Genomic DNA, 20,243 nt, shown 5'->3' with positions numbered 1-20,243 from the left:
GCTTCAGGTTGGTGTGACCTTAGCTCAAACAACAGGAGGCAGTGGCAGGTGGCTGTTTCCAAAGCCACATCCTTCAGAGGCAGTGTGCTGTGTGTGTCCTTTGTCCAGCCCTTTCTCCAGACCTAGGGATCAGATGCAGGCACTGCTGCTGCTGCTGCTGAAGTCAGCGAGGATTGGTGCTTGGTTTCCATGCCAGCACAACTGGTCACTTATGAAGCCGGGTGCTGATGATGCCCTGTAGATCTCTGGGCTGCACAGGTGTGAGGGAGCTGTCCCCTGTTGTTACTCTCCATCAGGGAAAGCTGTGCTGGCCAGGTGTGGATCAACAGAAAAACAGGGAATGCGCAAGACTCCCTGATCTCTGTCTGCTGAGAGTGGTGACCTTTGAGATTAAGTGGCACAAAGTCAATTGCTTTAGGTCCCTCTCTGTATCTCCATGTTAAGGAATGCTGCTAAATTGGCCTGCAGCACAGCAGCAGGGCAAAAAGCCTCTCAGCTCTGCAGGTGCAATACGTTGTCATTTATCCTAAAGAATTTCTTTTTATAAAGGACAAAAAAACTTTTTTGAAAAGTGAGATAACAGGGAATGATGGTTCCAAATATTGGAACAGTGGTTTCTCTCTTTCCCTAAGCTCTCCTTCCTGTAACCTGTTTAACTGGTCTCTGCCTCACATCTCCCATTTCTAATGGGGCTTGTCCATTTTGAATGAGTGATTTCCTAGCACCATCATTTACTAAGTTTCACATTCTGTTTAAACTGTTTTGTCTTGCTTTCTTTACATCCACTACAGCCAGTGCCCTACAGATGTGTCCAGGGAAGAAATGTAGAAAATTGTTACATGCTACAATATAAAAGAATATAAGATGAATATTTATAAGGAGACCTCCTAATTGTCCTTCAGGGCAATTTACAGTGAGATTTAACCACTTACAATGCAGGCAGTGTTAACAGCTATTGAGCTGATGAATGGCACTCTGATGCTTTAATTTTGTGACATAATGTTCCAGGTAAAAATTTGCCACGGATGGAGATGTTCACATCAAGTAACAAAATAGCTATTTATGTCTGCTTGTTAGAAATGTATGAGAGTATGAGACATGAACCTCTTTGTACCTCTGAAAAATTCTGTACAGAAATTGGAGCAGTTCCAGCAGATGGTTTTAGCCACATTTGCCTGGAAGTCTAGAAAACATCCTTGGAAGTATATTCTTATTCACCTCACTGATAAGTAAGAATGTAGTTCAATTGTAAATTGCAATTTAGCATGCAATCCATGCTTCAAAAACCACTGTCCAAATAGTCTCTTTTGACAAAGGTGGTGGAATTTGTTTCTCTGGGCTTTTTTTTTTTTTGTTGGTTTTTTTGGTTGTTTGGGTTTTGGGGCTTTTTTGTTTGTTTCTTTGTTTCTTTGTTTCTTTGTTTCTTTGTTTCTTTGTTTCTTTGTTGTTTTTATTTTGGGTTTTTTTTTGGTTTTTTGGGAGTTGAACTTTGGTCCAGTGAATCTGTTTGCTCTGTGTAAACATGAAAGAAGAGATCGGACTCTGGGTTCTAAGGCAGAGTCGGTTTATTTCAGTTTGAGCTGGGTGCCACCAGAGAGGGACCCTGACCAAAGAAATCCCTGGGCCTTTATACCCTTACAGTCTGTGCACCCGACCATCACACACTTGTCACGTGCCCTGCATCAGCCTCTTAGTCCTATGGTGATTTATGGTCTGGGGTCTTCTAACACCTCACTGGATTATCCATGTCTGTGTGTCATTAACTGCTCTTATATTCCAGCTTGGGGCAGTCTTAGGACCCTTCAAGGTCTCAGCCCTTATCTGAAGATAACCAGTTTTTCTGTTTTCTCCCCTGCTTAGCCATTATGGTAAGAATTCATTTAAAGCTCACCTATGCTAAGTTTTGAGCAGGGCCCTCTCATGCTAAGGTGAAAGCAAGTTACAATTAAACTTAAACCTACACAGATAATTTCTAATATTCTATAAGTAAACTTATTTTAATCCCCAACAATAAACTCCTAGTTTACATCTAGCACCTGGTTTACAGTGCAAGTTCTGCCTATCTCAAGGCCACACAAGTCATCTCAGCACCCTTGGCTTATTGGTTTGTTGGATTATTCCCTTTTAATAGGGAATATTCTATTTGAGTCAGTCTGGTGTATGTCATTAATGTTACTCTATACTCTGCGGCGATACCCCCACCTTGTTACTAATCACATACCCATTCACAAAATAAGAATCAGAAGGGAAGATCTTGCACTCTTTCAAGCATCCATCTTTCTCCAAGTCTGAGGGGATGACCTGTTGCACCCAACTGGGACGACATTGTGGTATGATGGACAGTTGTGAGCTGGTAAGTCAAGGGCAAGAGGGGAACATTTGTGCAAAACATGAAGTTGGCTACTATATGAAATTTTGATAGGGTAAATCCACCAAAACCCTTGTACTTGGCTTGACACCAGAAGTTCAAGCCAATCCTGACGTTATTTGTCTTGTCTAAGGATTGGGACCTTTCTGGCAGGACAAATATCACTGTTTTGAAGCACTTGAGTACGATATTTTGTAAGAGGCCATACCACACTACAGATAGAATGAAAGGGTGAAATAAACAAAAGTAAGTAAGCCCTGCTGGTACATAATAGGTAGTTATTTATAATTATGCATTGAAATTATTAAATGAAATACAAATTGAGTAAGTTTCATGTATACCCAGGTGAGTTGTAAAAATGTGGTTTACAATACGTAGTATGCTCCTCAACACTACGCTTCATGAATATTGCTGTATGGCTGCCTCTGATAACAATAAACACTTCAAAATATATGTATATTTTGCATATGGGCAAAACCTGACAGTCATGCTAGGCAATGAACGAACAATAGCATGTCTTTTATCTTACAAGTATCAATAGAACTTCTGACTAGATTACTTCTACTAGCTGACTTTTGCATTCAAACAGGAGTCTGTCTTAATTATCCTTGTTGAGCACGCTGGATTACAACTTCCATTGTTGCACTGCAACTGCCCAGCATTTTTGTTTCAAACATGATGAAATGTATATGGAATACTGCAATAAGTTACCACTTTGCTATGAGTAGCTCTTGGAAAATATAAAAAAACCCTCTAAGATGTCAATACCTAATGCATTACAATATGTATGTAGACATTATATCTACATGACTAGGAAAAAAGAAAACCCTGCGAATGAAACAACAGATTTTAAGACTTTAGTCTATACCTGCTTTGGACAGTATATACACTTCTACAGCCTATGAAGGCAGAGGTTACAGTGTGCTGTACACACACATAACTGTGGAAAAACAGTATTGCTGTATTATATATAGTTAGAGCTATACGCAGTTCTACACAGCACATCACATTTTGGGCTCCAGCAGATTGAATTTTGGTTTTCTGTAATACATCATTGATGAATGAAGATTTTTTTCTGTCTTAAGCAGCTTCTTCAGCGGAGCAATCAATTCCTGCATAAGTAAATTTCTCATATAGGGTAGTATTCACATAGGTCTGGAAAGGAAATAAGCAGAGATGTGATGCAAAGTGCATTACTTCAAGAACCCTAAATAATATTGAAATTATACATAGCCTAATTATTTAAATATTTGTAATATATACATTTATATAAAAGATATAAATATATAAATTTATTAAACAGAGCGCATATTTTATATACATATTTTATATACATACTTATATATAAAATATATATACTAATATATAAAATAGAGTTTTATTCTTACCTTCCTGTCTTCTAACATCCTGTTCAGTGACACCAGTATCTGAGCAAATGATGGTCTTTCATATGGTTTCTCTTTCCAGCACTGTCTCATTAGGTCATACCTTTAAAAATCCAACACCAGCATTTCATAGTTTAGATACATAGGTTAAAGTTACAAGTTTTTGATAATTTAAAGATTACGCACATTCCACTTTTCGGAGGGAAATGGATTTCTACATAGCTGAAATTACATTTTTAATAGTTATTTGCTGTCTCAAAATAACTTTCTTTTACTCTGGAATAATCAAAAATCTCTCTTTGAGCTAAAACCCTGGTGTTTTGTGTAAAGAACAGGATAACTGGCTGGAACGGAGAGCCTGAGAAAGTATTAATGGCAAATTAACTGTGTATGTTGTATACAAAAGGACTTACGCACTTTTTAATGTTTTTATGTAGTTTTCATGTTTTGTGCACTTTTAAAAATTTTAATGTAGTTTTTATATTTTCTAGTGAAAAAAAATGTTTGCTAGTTTCTTGTAGAAATTGTCTATGTTTTATAGCTGAAATTGTGTTATTCTTTTTTTTTTTTTTTTTTTTTTTTTTTTTTTTTTTTTTTTTTTCTGAGGCAATACTCACACTTCATCATCACAGTTGAGAGGCTTTTCCAGTCGGTACCCTTGAGGGAGTTTTTCATATAGTTCTGCACATGTCATTCCACAATATGGTGTTCCTCCTAAAGTTTAACCATTGTCATGAAAAGAAGCAGGTTTTAATAAAACAAAGTTTAATTTCACAGTAGAAATTGAAATTACTAACATAGTAACAGCTAAATTAATCCAAACTCAGGGGGTATTTTCCAGCTACATTTTTATTGTTAATGCTTCCTTACTGCTTGATGCACAATATGGAGGAGAAAAGTAAAATTAAGTGCCAATTTTCTCATTTGTGTGGCTGCCCTAATTTCTTCTACAAGTCTGAGGGCCAGGATCTGATAATATTAAAAATGTTTTTTTCAATAGCATTGATGTCACTGGGCAAGTAATTCCTTCTTTAACATCATAATGATAAGATCTGGTATAGACTCATGGAGCTCTTACTGTTAGCTGGTTTTGCCCCTTTCTCTAGGTATTTGGTTGCTTAGACTCTTGATTTTCCATACTCCCTCCATATCTAGTGCCAACCCATTTAGTAAGGAAAGCCAGGAACAAATCAGAAATCCATAGTCCAGCTGGCGATGTGCACCTCAGTCATTAGCATCTCCTGGCCAGCAGATCATGGGCACATCTCCAGGGCAAATCACAAGAGAGATGTAACACAATGATTTTGAGTGGAGCAAGGCTGTATCACAATCATGATGGGTAGAGGTATCTGCAGAAATGAACTCTAAATTTTATTTGAAGGTTAATGTTAAAAATTTTCTTCATGAATATTTGGAGTAGGAGGTGATTACTTCCCCACCCTGCAATATCATTAAAATATAAGTCTTGATTTGAAATGCAGGAAAGCTGAGGAAAAACCACCCACCAAACTCAAAACATGTTGTACTAAGGCTATATATCATATGATACCCTGGAATTTATATTTAGGTATGGCCTGGGTCTTACAGTGTAATGAAAACATGGTCATTATGGTTCTTTCTCATTTAAAATGGTACTTGAATTGAAAATTTGACAATTGCATTTCCAACCATACTGATCCTAAATAAAATGTAGCAGAATAAAACAGAAAGAAAATGGAAATCTATTGTGGAGCAATATTTTTTAAAAGACTGAGTGAATGGAGCTGATTTGGTGCAGATTGTTTATTTGTGCAGTACAAAATTCAGGTACTTACCTAAACTAACAATTTCCCATAAGAGGACACCATATGACCATCTGCAACAGAGGGATATTATGAAGTGAAACAAGAATTAATATTTTAAAATGGTAGGTAGTTTTGCTAGTAGTCAAGGAACACAGGGAAGTGTGATGTTTTTCTGTATTTTTATAAAGTTTTGTATAGTGATGGGGCTTGCAGAATCAGAAAGCAGGAAAATTAGCAAAATTAATTCACTCTGAGTCAACCAAAGACCTTTATCAGATTGTGAGATTTCAGCAAATACTGAAATTACAGAATTTCTTTTCCAAATACAATTTCTAGTTTCCTAAATAAAATACAAATTTCTTCCGGGTTTCCCAAATATTCATCAGGTCTCCAATTTTGAATAAGTACACCTAAAGTAGCGGAGCACATCCAAGTAGGTTGTGAACACAGAACTTGATCAGACCCTGAGGAAGAAATAAAAGTAACTTCTTTGTTATGGGTTTTATTTTTGCTTCCATTGCTAACATGCTGACATTACCACTGGTATTTTGAGTTAAGAGCAGAGGTCTCATGCTAGTTGTTGAACTTTCCTTCATATGGAATTTTTTTAAAATGCCACCTGAAGACATACTTACACATCACTATTTGTGGTGTAAACACTGTAATTCAAAGATTCAATTGCCATCCATCGCACTGGAAGTCGTCCCTAGAAGTTATTTAATGAAAGTTTATTTTTCACTTGTTGGTATAGCAATATTGCAGTTTATATGCCAACAATCATTCTCTGTTACCTTAGTGAAAACTGACTTTAAGTAAACTTTATCAAGTAAATTAACTTACTAACTTTTAGAGAAGAAATTCTTTATTGTGAGAGTGGTGAGACACTGGAACAGGTTGCCCAGAGTAGTTGTGGATGTGGGAGTGTTCAAGGCCAAGTTAGATAGGGCTCAGAGTAACCTGGTGTAGTGAAAGGAGGGGTTGGAACTAGATGGTGTTGAAGGTACCTTTCCAAACAAATCATTCCATGAATCTATGATTGTGATTCTATGATTCTATGATTTGCTTCCCAAAGGAACAGTTCACATGAACGTTTATTAAAAAATATCCAATCAGCATCAAGGTGAAATGTAAATAATACCTCAGATGATGCCTCTGAACATCGTGGTGTCTTGACAACACAGTGCTATTTCTGGTCTTTAGTTTACGTGATGCTTATTATGTATCTTCTTTCAGATCCTCCAAAGCATTAGCTCTGGACCCATCCTGATGTACATCTGGTTACCTTCTTGGTAACTTTGGCTTTGTTCAGTAGAATTAGACCAGCTTGACTCATCTATTTTACTGTCATCCATATTCATATAAATAATTTAAAATTACATTTTATATTACAAACATGTTACAGGATTTATTACAAGTAGATGTATTTATGTGTATGTTAATAAACATGCATATTTTACATGGTAATTAATAAAATTTAAAAAATCAGTTCTGTAATAGCCATAAGTTTGCACTTTTGTTCATATTAAAACACAGATTAAGAAATAAGAAAGCAAAGTCAAGAAAACAGACTGTATCAATTTGTTTTGGTCCTTACCATGGTCTTCTTAACGTAAACTTCCTGACCTCTTGATAAGCCAAAGTCAGCTATTTTTGCAACATAATTTTCTCCAACCAAGATGTTTCTTGCTGCCAAATCTCGATGAATAAACTAAAATGATGATGATAATAATAATAATGATAATGATAATAATAATCATGTAATAATGTAATAAAATAAGGGAATCAGTGTAATTTAGTTTTACATGTATTACTTTACTGCTATATTGAAAATGGCAAACATTTAGAACAAAAACATAAAACAAAGAAATTGGCTTGGTATTTGGCTTGGTCACTACCAAGAACATTTTAAATTTTATCTGAAAATGAAAGCAGTTAACTACCATGTTATTTTAAGTCTTAATGCCTCTTCCATTATTCCCCATTGCCGGGGTCGGCTGTCACTTGTCTCTGCCCCAGCACGAGAAAAGGTGGTTCTGGGCAGGCCGCGCTCTCGAAGAAGGAATCTGGACTCTTGCTTTTGGTCTTCAGTTGAGTTTATTGTTTCTTATCTACAAAGTTTTTCTGTCTGTCCAGCCGAGGTCTGATCAGCAAGACAGCCAAGGGCACTCTCTCCCGCCCACGGGGCGGTTGTCTCTTTTGTAGTGAAAACTATGTATTAGATATTTACCTTCAATTTCCAATACTTTTCGCCCTTGTTGGCAAGTGTACCTTCACCATGAACCAATCCATACATGCCAACATCATCCTGAACATGGATGCCAAGGAGAAGAAAGAAGAAGGACAGGGCACGCCCAAATCCCTCCATCTTAGAAACCCTGACCCTCATGTACAGAATTTCAAACCCCCCTGACAACATACAAAACCCCCCTGTACAGTGCTCCAAAAATTTTTCCCTTCGCCCTGTGATTGCTACTACTATGCTACTTAAACTTTTGTGACCTTTAATTCTTTATATAAGGTTGGCAATTTGCTCCATGAATTAAGGTCGAATTTCCAGGTGTCTTTGGCTTCCTGCCGGGGTCTCCGAGCCCCTGCCAGGGCTTTGAGACATCCAGGGCATCCAGAAAGATGCTCTGCGTTCTGACACCCCATGACATAGTATTTGGTAAGTTTAAATGGAGACAACAAAATAAATCTCATTCATTGTGTGCTATAGAAGTTAAAATTAAAAATTAATGTAATTAAAGGTCATATTCCCTGGAAAAGTATTTTCCATGCTTTCAGTAGGTAGAGAGTTGAAGTCTGACCTGTTTCTGGCTCAAGTAGTCCATCCCTCTGGCAACATCTGCTGCAAAATGCAGAAGTTGCTGAGACGAAAGTGTAGATGCAGTACTGTTGGCAATAGCAAATGCTGGGTCTGTCTCTAGTACTCTGCTTTTCCGAAGGAAGTCCAGTAAATTTCCATGGGGAGCATATTCAATAGCAAGGTAAAGATATCCTAACAAAACATCAGATAGGAAGCATATCACAAAGTAAGAGATGGTCAGTAATAGTCTTTAGAAATTTACACTAGCTTGAGTGAAAAAAGGAAATAAACACTGGAGGGCAATGTCAAACAGGCTAATTTCTAGGAGTAGAGGAGAATTTAGAGGTAGTGTTGAGCATAATTTCTGGAGCATTAATATGGGCTTATAGATCTAGACACAAGTTTATCTGACCTTTTAACAAATGTTGCACAGAGACCTGTTAGTGTTTCTCTGGACTGCGTGGGCTTGTTAGAGGGTTTTTTTAAAAGTAATTTTTAAAGTTCATGCATTCAATAGTATCTTACCCCTATGTTCGCATGCTCCCAAAAGATTTATGATGTTGGGATGATGACCAAGTTTACAAAGAACTTCAAGTTCTCCAGCAAAATCTCTGTGATCATCTTTTGAGGCGTACTCTGAAAATCAAAAAAGCACACATGTATGCTTTAGTTTGAACTGAATTTATAGCAGTATATATTTTTTTAAATTATGGGGACTCTGCGTTGCTTGGGCCACTATTATTTCAACCCCAGTAGAAAAAGAAAAACTGCAAGGTACATTAGTATTTGCAGAAAAAAGTAGGGTTTTTCAATCAGATGAAAAAAAATATGAGAAACAAGTGTCTGTAAAAGCTATCTGCAGAGAAAGGAAGTATCATAACCCACCCTGTCACTCTCCTTACCTGAGAGTGCAAAATGTTGTAGCAGATTTTATGAAAAGTAGCTGCTTAAAAATCCTTCCATATGTGTGCTGTTGATTATTCCTGCCTGTATGTAGACCTTGGCTATTTTTAAATTAATCACCACATTTAAAAGTGTTTTTTAATGCCTAGATAATGACCTGGTGAATTACAATAAAACACACATTTTTGCAGTATTGTACGTATTGTAGCTGTCTCTAGAATATAGCTGTCATGCCCATTGAATAAAAAGAAAAGTAATGATCCCCATGGTATTTATAGATGTATAGATGCAGTTGTCTCTGAACAGCTAAAGTGAGCAAGATGAACAAATGCTGTGCCCCAAGACTAGCTCTCTGCTCCTATCTAGCCAGTGCATCTTGCCTTGCAAATGAACTCACATGAAGCTCATACTGATTTATGAATTGAAAAATACATTATAGTTAATCATATCAACCACTGAGGAGAAATAGAAACCAACTTGATCCAGCAGAAATACATTTGTTGACCAATCGTGGCCTAGTGACACCTGATACAGTTTAATTAGCAACTATGAATAATTATTTTAGCTTTAAAAGAGGGCTATTAAGCACTTTGTATGACAGAGAAACATTTGGAATACACAATCAAGAAAACTCTTTAGTCACAGAATCCATGATCTTTACTACCTTTCATCCTTTTTATTGCAGCATCCATGCGTAAGCCATCTTTCTTAATGCGTGCTTTCAGGACTTGTCCAAAGTTACCTTCCCCAATCACATCTTGAAATTTTATGTCATTCCATTCAAGAACTGGATAAATAGTAGGATCTGGACTGTTTTTGGCTTTCCTGCTCAGAGTGAGAGTACCTGAGTTAAACTGCAGAGCTGGCTCTTCCCTCTGCAACAGAGTTAAGAAAATGACAGTAACTGTGATTTCAACTTCACTGAGCAATGCCTTGATTACATTTCCCAGATACCTATGCTCACTCATCTACACACACACACACACACACACACACAGACACACACAGACACACACACAGAGCTCAATCCATCTCTTACATACACCAGAATGAGTACATTAGACAGCTACATCTACTTTAATTGCAACAAGAAGTTCTGCCCAGATTCACCAAATTAATCAGGCTTCTAATTCGTGTGTAAGTACCTTTTAGATCTGGGCCTCCTGAACAGCTTATAATCATTTTGAAGATGAAGGACATGGGCAAAAATAATGTGATAAAACAGATCTCAAAACCAGTTATAAGTCTCAGGTTTAAGATTTATTTCATGTTAGGCTTAATTAAATCTTGTGTTGGTCAGGCTCAGCAGGAAAGGTAATACAAGAAGAAGGAAGGAAATAAAAAGAGAGAGGAAATTATCTTCCTTCATGCTTAAGGAGACATCTCCTCTTCAGTTACACATTCTCATGAAATGCTGCTGTGAGAAAAATTTTAGGACTAGGAGACAAAGCCAGTCTGTGTGGCCTGCAGACTGGTCATATCATTGGGTGAGCCCCCACCCCTGTTTCTGAAACAATCGATTTAAATATGAAGGAGCTCTTTGGGCCAGCTTCAATCTGTCCCACAGGTTCCCCTCTGAAGGCAGAGAAAAGCACCAGAAAGCAGAGTGATTAAGAGGTGTAGGAGTGTGCCCCCTAATGACAAGAGTGGCAAAACTAGCCTTTGTCCCCCAAAAAAGGAATGAAGCCCAGAAGTTTCTCTTAACGATTAGGTGAAAAGCCACCTCATAGGACCTTAGGGACTTCACCAAAAACCTGAGGACATCTAATTGGACAGAAGCCAAAAAGTCCTGCCTGGCCCATCAGGTAGAAAAGAAGAGAACAAAAGAGCTAAAAGGCTTTTGTGAGATGTTTTTACCAGGAACAGACCTCTGCACCTGGCTCGAGTTTTTCTGTTTGTTATCTTGCCTTTTATTAAACCTTTTTTGTTTCTAACACTGCAGCAGAAATCATCCTGCTTATTTCTGCCCCCAAAGTAATAGCTAAGCTATTCTTGGATGAATTATATTTCTTTTTAAGGGTTTATGAGACCTGGCCCAAGAAAAAGAAAAATAATAAAGAGACTGCAGCAGGATACAAATACATATGTGTGTATAGAGAGATACCCTTATGTGATGTTAAAGCCTTCAGCAATTTCCTCACGGCCAAAACTATGATGTTGCCGTTGATAGATCCCTAGTGTACTGTCCCCAGGTTGAAAATGAATGAGCAGGTATCAGCAGCTGCTGATGCTCAAAAGCAACATTAAATATTTGGTAGTTTTCAAATATTTAATTGAAATATTAAATATTCAATTTAATATGGCAGGCATGATTTCATAGAGGCAGAAAGGCTCCTCTATTCTGTCTGGCTTGGTACTTGTCATACACAAATGTGACAAGGCAGAAGAGGAACCACAGCAAATGGTCTATAAACTTTTTTTCAAGTGAAGTTTTCTACCTCCTAGCCTGCAGCTGTGACAGCTTTAGCTTTGGGTTACTTGTAGAAGCTTTACAACAGTACTAATTGCAGACATAAAGAGAACACAGTGTTTGGGAAAGCCAGGAAAAAGAAATTGGAAGAAAACACAGGAAAAGATGAGCTAGAGTTAATAATCAAACTGACACAGGAAAGCTGGAAACCTACCACCACATTTTGGAAAGCCTGAGCCATTCGACGCTGGAAGTTGGCTCGCTTTAACTGCAGCATGATGAGAAAGGCCAGGAGAATTGTTACACAGGTCATCCCTGCAGAGCCAAGGATAGCAATAAGCAGCATTTTGCCTCCTTTTGGTTCATATGGAGCTGTTGAGGAAGGACATAAGAATTCATCATCATTTTCAGCTTATTCTGAATTTAACAATACATTAGCGATGTATAACTGAATACTCCTGTCTTGTAAACTGTTTAAAGAGCTAAGAATGCATTCTTTTGTTTTCCAAAAATGTCAAAAACATTGGATGCTCTGAATTTCAGATGTATGAGCACCTACATACTGTATTGCATTCAGTCAGAGCAGAGATGAGGCCACATTCAGTGATCTAATGGTCTTGTACACAGTTCTGATTTTTGAGTCACTTTTGACTCTAATTTTTGAGTCACTGGGCCCTTTTTAGTGGATATACACAAATGGTGCTTGTTGTCACTTCATCAATACCATGCAGTGAAATAAGAATTAAATTTTGGTGGTGTTGTGTTGCGTGTCAGAATTAATAGCAAAAGAAAACTCAGATTAAAAAATTAGTACTATGACAATGTCTTAGCTAACAAGACAATGTGTTAGCTTAGTTTACTCAACCAGTCCTGGTTTGTGCAAATCCAGCGTAGTGGATTAACTAACCTTTAGTTTCTGGAAGGGTCTTCAGTTCAAACGATGTGTTCGGGTTGCTCAAGCCAATGTTGTTCTGAGCATTAATCTGAACCTGGTACACAGTGTCTGGCTCGAGGCCCTTGAGGTGATATTGAGTAATGCTGGTGTTCTTTATGATAATATCAATGTGGTTGTACTCAGCCTTGCCATAAATTTTGTAGCTGATGATGATGGAGGAGATGGAATGACCCTCAGCAGCTGTCCAAGAGATGACTGAGGATGTGTCTGTGGTGTTAGAAAACCTGATGTTGTTCGGTGCAGGAGGGATTCCTGAGAACAAACACAAACACACAAGGCATTGGCGTGTACATCCACCTCTTTCTCCTTTCCACAGAGAACAAAACATTTTCCTCAGTACTTTTGCTGTGCTAAACAGAATTTGTTGATGAGCTATGGCAACTGAATGCAATAATTTTATGATCTTGATGTGCTGCCATCCTTGTAGCAGTGTTCCATACTTCCAGCAGAGGTTGGAGTGGCATTCAACATACTGTCTTGGATGAAGAGACACATCCTCTGAGTTGTATGCAAGCTCACCATATTTCCTTTCAGATTAATGCAAAAAGGGTTAATTTCCTTCTATACTGTATCATCATTCCCTTGTAATTCCCATGTCCTGTACTTTCACTGCTTCAGAGAGCAATTACCTGTCAGGCTCTTAGAAAAAAAGGAAATTGATAACAACACTTCCAAAAACCTAATCAGAAAACTACCAGCAGGGTTGAGTGCTACATTTTCAGATGCAGCCATGAATATTAAGCTAAGTACCTTCTCCTGGAAATCAGTACCCTTATGTGATTCTCAGTGCAGTTTGGTGTCAGAGCTCAGGAAAATGAAGAGTCCCATGACAGCCATTGATACTTCCACTAACACATGCAGGATTTCAGTGAGGGCCTCTTTACATGACCTATAAGGAGGAAGAAGCCCACCTTTCCAGTGTGTGGTAAGGGCAGTGTCACCCATCAGCCATTCAGAGGGACAGCTGTTCAGATGGTACTTCATTCAGATAGGGCGTTTGTTGTGGTGTTGTGAAAGCACAGTGCTCACACTCAGGGAGTTCAAGAGCGGTCTTCAGTGTAGCACACTTAACCACTCTTTGCTCACAGGGGTTTTACCTTGCATTGCATCTTCTCTTCTTTAAGTGCTGACTATTTCTGTATTGTCATAGCTGAATTGAGTAACAAAAGAGCTTGGAGTATTGAACTCTGATGGCTCATCACTCTGAGGAGGAAAAAACGCTACTTGTGTCAGAAGCATGAGTCCCACTGAAATGAAGATGTGGATTCTGAAGCTTGTTTTTCTCCTTTTAAAAGAAACCCACATTAATAGTTCCTGACAATTTCCAGCAGAAGAATTCCTTTGGATGCTGAGCTTTCCAAATGATAGCAATAACAACCATAAGCGATCATCAGGAACTAAGCGATACCAAATAAAGGATTACATTTAACGTAATCATCAAGTGACAATTAGTCTGATCACTGGGGGTAACATGAAGAATTAAACAGAAGGATGTGAATCAGCACTTACTGTCACTGAAAGTCCATGCATACAGATAGTTGCTCCATTCTCCTTGGGACCTGGTGTTCACCCGTACCCTGCACATGTATTGCTGTCTAGGCTCAAGATCTTTAATGATCAAGGTGGACATATTTCCTGGCACTTGAGTAATAACACTGCTCTCGTCACCGTTGTCATTCACGCTCTTCCTTTCCACTTCAACACGAATATCATCCTCTGTCCTCAGTGTTAAGGGATGCCATGACAAATTCAGTGATGTCATACTTTTTGGAAAGAGAGTGATACCTTCTGGTGGAGGAAGACCTTAGAAAAGCCACAGTGAAACAGGGAACAACATTTCATGTCTGATATCTAAGCTAAATAGGGGTACAGTTATTCCCAACCACTTGCCCCAGTTTGGGGTGACATAGGGTAATTCTCTCAGCCATCCCACATAATTTGGCTGAAGTTACACCTAAGAAGTGTTGATAGTCCCACAGTATCTTAGCAACAGATGATGTGGCAATAAAAGGGCATCTTCAATGAGCTGGTGTTGCAGATGTGCTTTTGTTTTAGACGTGAGAAGCCAACAGTGGTTGTCTTGCTAGATAGGTCCTGGTGTAATCCTCATATATTCTGTATGTCTGTATTCAGTTTATTTAGTTAGGGATCTATCCCAAATGAATTAAAAACTTTCTGGCTTGTTGCAACATCTTCAATTTTAAAGTAAGTTGATCTAGCACTACGAGGAAGGATTGCAAAAAAGTGATTCTTATCTCCAACTCTGTTGCATAGCCAACCAAAATATATAAATTTTTATTTCCTAGATCCCTCAATTCTAAATCAGGGAAAATAATAGCTCTGCCTTTTTCTTGTTTTCTTCACCTCTGTTTTTTTTATTGGGTTTTTTCTTATCTTTCTTTTTTTTTTTTAATATCCCTTTGCCTGAGATTCTTTTGAAAGAGTCTACAAAGTTTTCAAGTGCAACTTTCTTTGCTCAAGTGAAAGTGTTATGACAGAGATCAGGGAACAGACAGCAGAGAAGAGGAGTTGAAATACCCCATTTGTGAGAAGCCGTGGTGATCCCTTACCAAGTGCAGCTGTTGTGAAGCTGGCCTGTGGTCCAGGATGGCCTTCCCCGCCTTCCCCTTGACGACTCAGCTGAACACAGAACTGATACTCAGTTTTAGGTTCCAGATTGTCCAGTCTTTTAGTTGTGCCTTTTACTGACAATAGAAGTCAAAAGTAAGTAAAGCCATGGCCCATGTTGAAATATGATATGGAAGAAAATGTTTGGAAAATACAAGGTAAGATACACAGGCTCCTTTTTTGTTGTTGTTCTTGATTCAGTGGGATAAACTAATTAGAAGTATAAAATAACTATTTTTAAATTGAGCTCCAACCCAGTCCAAAGGTTGCTTCACCTGCCGTTCTTTCAGGACAAAACAATACTGGTTGCTTAGTCAATGTCCTTTCTGTACACAGATCTTGGGTTGTACTCTTTTAGTAACAGCTGTTGTTAAAGGCCCTGTAATGTTTCCTGTAGTATTTTAGGCTATGCACAAAATTTGAAAGCATAGCTGGAGGAGGTCATCTAACTCATAAGCAGGTTTCATTTTGCCTATACCATTACTGATAAATATTTTGGTAAGTTATTTGTCTCACTAGGGCCACAATCAACACAACACAAGAGGGTAAATGCCTCAGCATGTCTCCATGTCTCCATACTGCCCACTGCTTTTGAAAATCTTCCTTTTACATGGGAGTTTAAAACAGCTGGGCCCAATACTGAGTACAGCATTAATCCTAAGGAAGGAGGGGAAAACCTTTTGTTCCTGAAGTGAATATACACTTTCAACAACTGTTGGTGTAACACATCCACATGAACATTATGTGTAGTGATAAACAGTCACACATCTAGTCACAAAAGGTTTAATTTCTATGCACTGTAGAGTCTTTTGAGGCTAATCAAGAACAGAAACAGATGAGTTTCAGTTGGTAGGTGAATTTTGTCTTTAAGGGAATTAAAGAACATCCTCTTACCTTCCACAGACATCCAGGACTGATAACGTTTTGCTGGCTTGTACAGAAGTTTTGTTGACACAACAGGTCCATCTCCATTGTGTAACTCAGCATTGATATCAATTATGAGAAAATTATGTCCTCTGTCTGTCAGCCTTGGGGCATACTGTGGCACAGGAGGAACTGAACAAGAATGCACGTATTAAACTAACCTTTTATCTCCCTGTATCAGTAAGACACTGGTTATTCCTAGATCTATGGGAAAATGATAGATGCTCTTCAAAACTCTCATAAAATAGATGGGGCTTTATGAGCTAAAGCTGACAGTTAAGATATTTAAAAAAAAACCTTGGGTGTTCTTCTAAACCTTATCATCACGCTTATTCTTTCAATATACATAATTAGTATGTTACTTATAATGCGTTTTTGTTCATATTCCAAGTGTAAATATTTATTCAGGCATTTTCCAGCAGCGCAGAGAACAGAAAGATCAAATATGCTGGAGTGTAAAGCTGTGCTTAAAATTAAAGAGACAAGGACACTTCAAGAAAGCTTTTACCTTTGACTGCAACTTGAAATGGTTTCTCTGCCATTCCTGCTACTGTCTGCACACTGCAAACCCAAGTTCCTGTATCACCAGGTAGGACTCGATTAATTCTAAACATGGCTTCAGAATGATTACTGGTAGAAATTTCATCAGGCTGAAATGACAAAAGACGTACAAGACCTGAAATATTTGGGCATTTTTGAGTATTCCAATGATGCTTTGAGTTTAGTGATATCTATAAAAAGCATCTATAAAGGCCAACTTCATATTTTCATATGTGCTGAGAAGTTCATAGGGTATCCCAGAATACCAAAATTTCATATTATGCTTGAAAACCATAGTATGCATTAACAACAGATAAAGTCAATATAAACATTAGAAATACCAGAAAGCAATTGATCAGGAGCCTACCCTCAGGACAGTTCCATCTTGCTTCAAGAGTTTGAATTCTTCAGATTTAGGAAGCGGCATCCCTGTTGCTATACAAAATGGCTTGAACTCGACGCCAGAATTGAGTTCCACAGGATCTAGTAAGTTTACTATCTGAGGCGAAAGATCTGCTGAACCTACAGAAGATATATAGTATAATGTCACCCTTCCAACAGACATTTCAAAAGGTAGGTTTAGGTGTGCAGGCAGTGTAGGTGTCTGGTTCTGCCTTCCCTCATACTTTCTCTCTATTTTGACTCTTCGTAAGACCAGACAGATCGCAACAGTATAATTTGGCTGGTTGGATCAGACCTTTATCTCTCTATTTGGTTTTGTTCTTGAAAAGTTTCACAAATCAGCAGTGGATTTGTCACTTTATTTATCTAGCTGAAATAATAAGTGCTGAATGCATCTTACGGAGTACCTTGCCTGAATCCAATGAGACAAGGTGTGTTAGCTTTGTAAACTTGGGTTTCTCCCAGAGAGACCAAGCAGTTTTAAACTCTGGTGTTGTCTCAATGTCTCAGTTATCACTTTCAGGTCATGCAGCTAATGGTATAGGCATGTATACAGCCAGCTAAGAGGTAGGTAATGGTAAAAAACCATGAGTTTATACAAAAAGCTGGATGTGCATCTTCTGTCAGGGATTTGAGATGTTAAGATCAATGTTAAGATCAATCAAGTCCTATAGAGTAAATCTTGAAAATCTAATGATATCATCTTAATAAATGCAACATATAGGTCAGAGGCTTAAAAATACTGTATTGCAATGAGGCTGTACAGAAGTGTCTGCGCCCCTGGAAAGTAATGGGTGGAGCAAGAATACCAGCCTGGAATGGTAATGCTGTACCAGCATTAAGATCTGTTTTAATTACAGTGGGTACAACAATTTAGTACCTTACTTTACCTTTTTTTTCACATTGCAGACCATGCCATCCAAAGGAGCAGATGCAGCCCTTAAATCTGTCACATGTTCCTCGATTGTGGCAATTACATTTGAGTTTGCAATCTGGCCCATAAAACCCAGGTTTACATTCTGCAAGTACATAGGTTGCAGTTAGTGCAAAGGTGCTAGAAAATGTCTTCCAGTATTTTTCAGTCTCATTTCAGAAAAAAACCTTTCACATGACTGTAAAATATATAATCTACTACTCTTCTCTGTTGGTTCCCTTCTGTATTTCCTGTGTGCAGAGCATTAAGGATTCCCCCATTCTTTTTTTTTTTTTTCACTATACCTTTATCGCATTCCAGTCCCATCCATCCTGTGGCACAAGAACAACCATATGGATCTGGCAGACAGAACATAAAATTTCTGCAGCCATAATTTTCTTTACAGGTCTCTTCACATGTTTTGCCAAATGTGTTGGCTCCGCAAGCTGTTGAAGGGAGAGAGGGAAAGAATAACCCAACGGCATTGTCCATGAAAGAGGCAGTGCTTCTAATGATACTGCATTAGACAAGAGAAAGCATGAATTTGAATTAAAAATAGCACTTTGATCATTCAAATATATTAAAAACCACACCAATTTAAGTCACAGCTGTTCTAATAGTCAAGTACAGGCAGCAGAAACAATTTTCACACTGTAAGGATCCATCAGCCAAGCACCCTTGCTTTAGATCTATGGGACACAGATTCAGCAATAAATTGTGTTTATGAGCCTTTCTAATGTAAAATGGACAATTAGTGCCACGAAACCCAAATATTCTTAGTGGTGAACGCATGTGAAATTGCTGATGTAAAGGTTTTGCTTCTATGATAAGAGCAGCACTATGCTGAGGTGATTTGAATGCCAATGATTCCAACAGCTTAGCTCTAGTATTTTCAGTGCTGCAATCCAGTCAAATAAAAGGACACATATTTAGCAATGAACCCAAAAGATGCTTGGAGAAATCAAAACAATGTGATGCCCACTATAATTTTTCCAGAATCCAAACTACTTGCCACAAACACAGATTGGCACAAACAGATATGCACTGCTGATATCCCTACAGAGACAAAGCACTTTGTAAGCACATTAGCAGCTTCTTCAGAAGCAGCCAGGGAATTTCTAGCATATTTCCTAGTGCCAATGTATTCTTAAGGTATCCTGTACTACAATGCATTTAACTTAGTCAGCAGCACTGAGCATACTCATTTTAAGGAAGTCATAAAACAGCTCAGATTGGAAGTGACCTCAAAAGATCATCTGGTCCTGCCTTTTGTGAGAAAAGGAGCCTTGGAGGTATTAGGTAGCATACTGTCCAAGTGCATATTGGTCATGAAGTGTTGGAAACATTCATCATCCCTAGCAAAATAATCTCTACTAGTAGAAGAGAGAGAGAAATTAAATACAGCTGCAACAACAGCCAGAGCAGAATTCAGGATTCATCTCACCCAACTCTGTCCTGTCTCTAGCACTAGCTGTAAATGCTGCAGCTTTCAAGAGTAAAACCAGGAACTACATGTGATGCTTCCCTCAATAATACAACAATTTCTGTTACTGAGAACAAATTAATAAGCAATTGCTGAAAATGCTATTTACTTACCTTTCTCACACGTTTTTCCCATAAAACCTGGAGGACAGATGCATTCTCCAGTATCTTCATGACAAATGCCATTGTTTGTGCAGGAAGGGCAGTGGAAGCTACAGGAAGGGCCCCATTTCTCAGCTTCACATCCTTTTGTGGAAAAATATAATGAATTACATATTTGTTGTCTTCTTATTTACTAACCCTTCAAGTTGTAATATTCTTTTTAGAGCAAACAGTAAAAGACATAGAAGTACAACCTATATGGAACCCCACACACCAGTCAATGGGACCACTGGTTGTTAGTAAGGTAGCAGTAAGTTCAAAATCCAAATTTGGGGCATTAGATTTATTTATTCACTACTCCTGGAACTATTGTGTTGATATTCATGAATGAAATATGTGTTACCGTCATAAATATTTTCTGTACAATGTGAGATATTTGAACAGCTATCTATTTTTTCACACAAATTTTATATTTTTGTCCAAGTTAACAGAATAGAATTTTCCTTACACCTGATTGACATAGCAGCATGAGCAGAAAAGTATATAAAATGCATATAGCAAAATATCCCAACTCATTATGTCATCCAGTAGGAAGTGAACCTTAAGAGCTAACTAGAACTAAGGTAGTTTGTGAAGTTATC

The 20,243-nt window shown here is 38.0% G+C and overlaps 2 protein-coding genes across 7 annotated transcripts in view; one reads left to right on the top strand and one right to left on the bottom strand.

Moving 5' to 3' along the window:
* The window catches only part of LOC135291260 (trichohyalin-like), a 422,947-nt gene that overhangs the window by 124,439 nt on the left and 278,265 nt on the right, over positions 1–20,243 (top strand). The window lies entirely within an intron of this gene.
* Positions 1,548–20,243, bottom strand: part of TEK (TEK receptor tyrosine kinase) — a 40,179-nt gene continuing 21,483 nt past the window's right edge. For 5 of the 6 annotated variants that reach the window (XM_064403490.1, XM_064403491.1, XM_064403493.1 and 2 more), the window contains 19 exons: positions 19,615–19,746; positions 18,324–18,464; positions 17,996–18,124; positions 17,071–17,225; positions 16,672–16,813; positions 16,134–16,295; positions 15,182–15,316; positions 14,121–14,414; positions 12,564–12,863; positions 11,871–12,028; positions 9,911–10,121; positions 8,869–8,979; positions 8,345–8,535; positions 7,132–7,245; positions 6,173–6,243; positions 5,568–5,608; positions 4,371–4,467; positions 3,757–3,856; positions 1,548–3,523 (listed from right to left, as the gene is read on the bottom strand). In XM_064403490.1, coding sequence (XP_064259560.1) covers positions 3,449–3,523; positions 3,757–3,856; positions 4,371–4,467; positions 5,568–5,608; positions 6,173–6,243; positions 7,132–7,245; positions 8,345–8,535; positions 8,869–8,979; positions 9,911–10,121; positions 11,871–12,028; positions 12,564–12,863; positions 14,121–14,414; positions 15,182–15,316; positions 16,134–16,295; positions 16,672–16,813; positions 17,071–17,225; positions 17,996–18,124; positions 18,324–18,464; positions 19,615–19,746 — 2,759 coding nt within the window. In that variant the 3' untranslated portion in view covers positions 1,548–3,448. The remainder of the gene's footprint in view (positions 3,524–3,756; positions 3,857–4,370; positions 4,468–5,567; positions 5,609–6,172; positions 6,244–7,131; positions 7,246–8,344; positions 8,536–8,868; positions 8,980–9,910; positions 10,122–11,870; positions 12,029–12,563; positions 12,864–14,120; positions 14,415–15,181; positions 15,317–16,133; positions 16,296–16,671; positions 16,814–17,070; positions 17,226–17,995; positions 18,125–18,323; positions 18,465–19,614; positions 19,747–20,243) is intronic. The other variant, XM_064403492.1, reaches the window with a different exon arrangement.

The sequence above is a fragment of the Passer domesticus genome, chromosome Z (assembly GCF_036417665.1).
Source record: "Passer domesticus isolate bPasDom1 chromosome Z, bPasDom1.hap1, whole genome shotgun sequence".
Taxonomy (NCBI): domain Eukaryota; kingdom Metazoa; phylum Chordata; class Aves; order Passeriformes; family Passeridae; genus Passer; species Passer domesticus.
The sequence above is the reverse complement of the archived record's forward strand: the minus strand, read 5'-3'. Positions and strand labels throughout refer to the sequence as shown.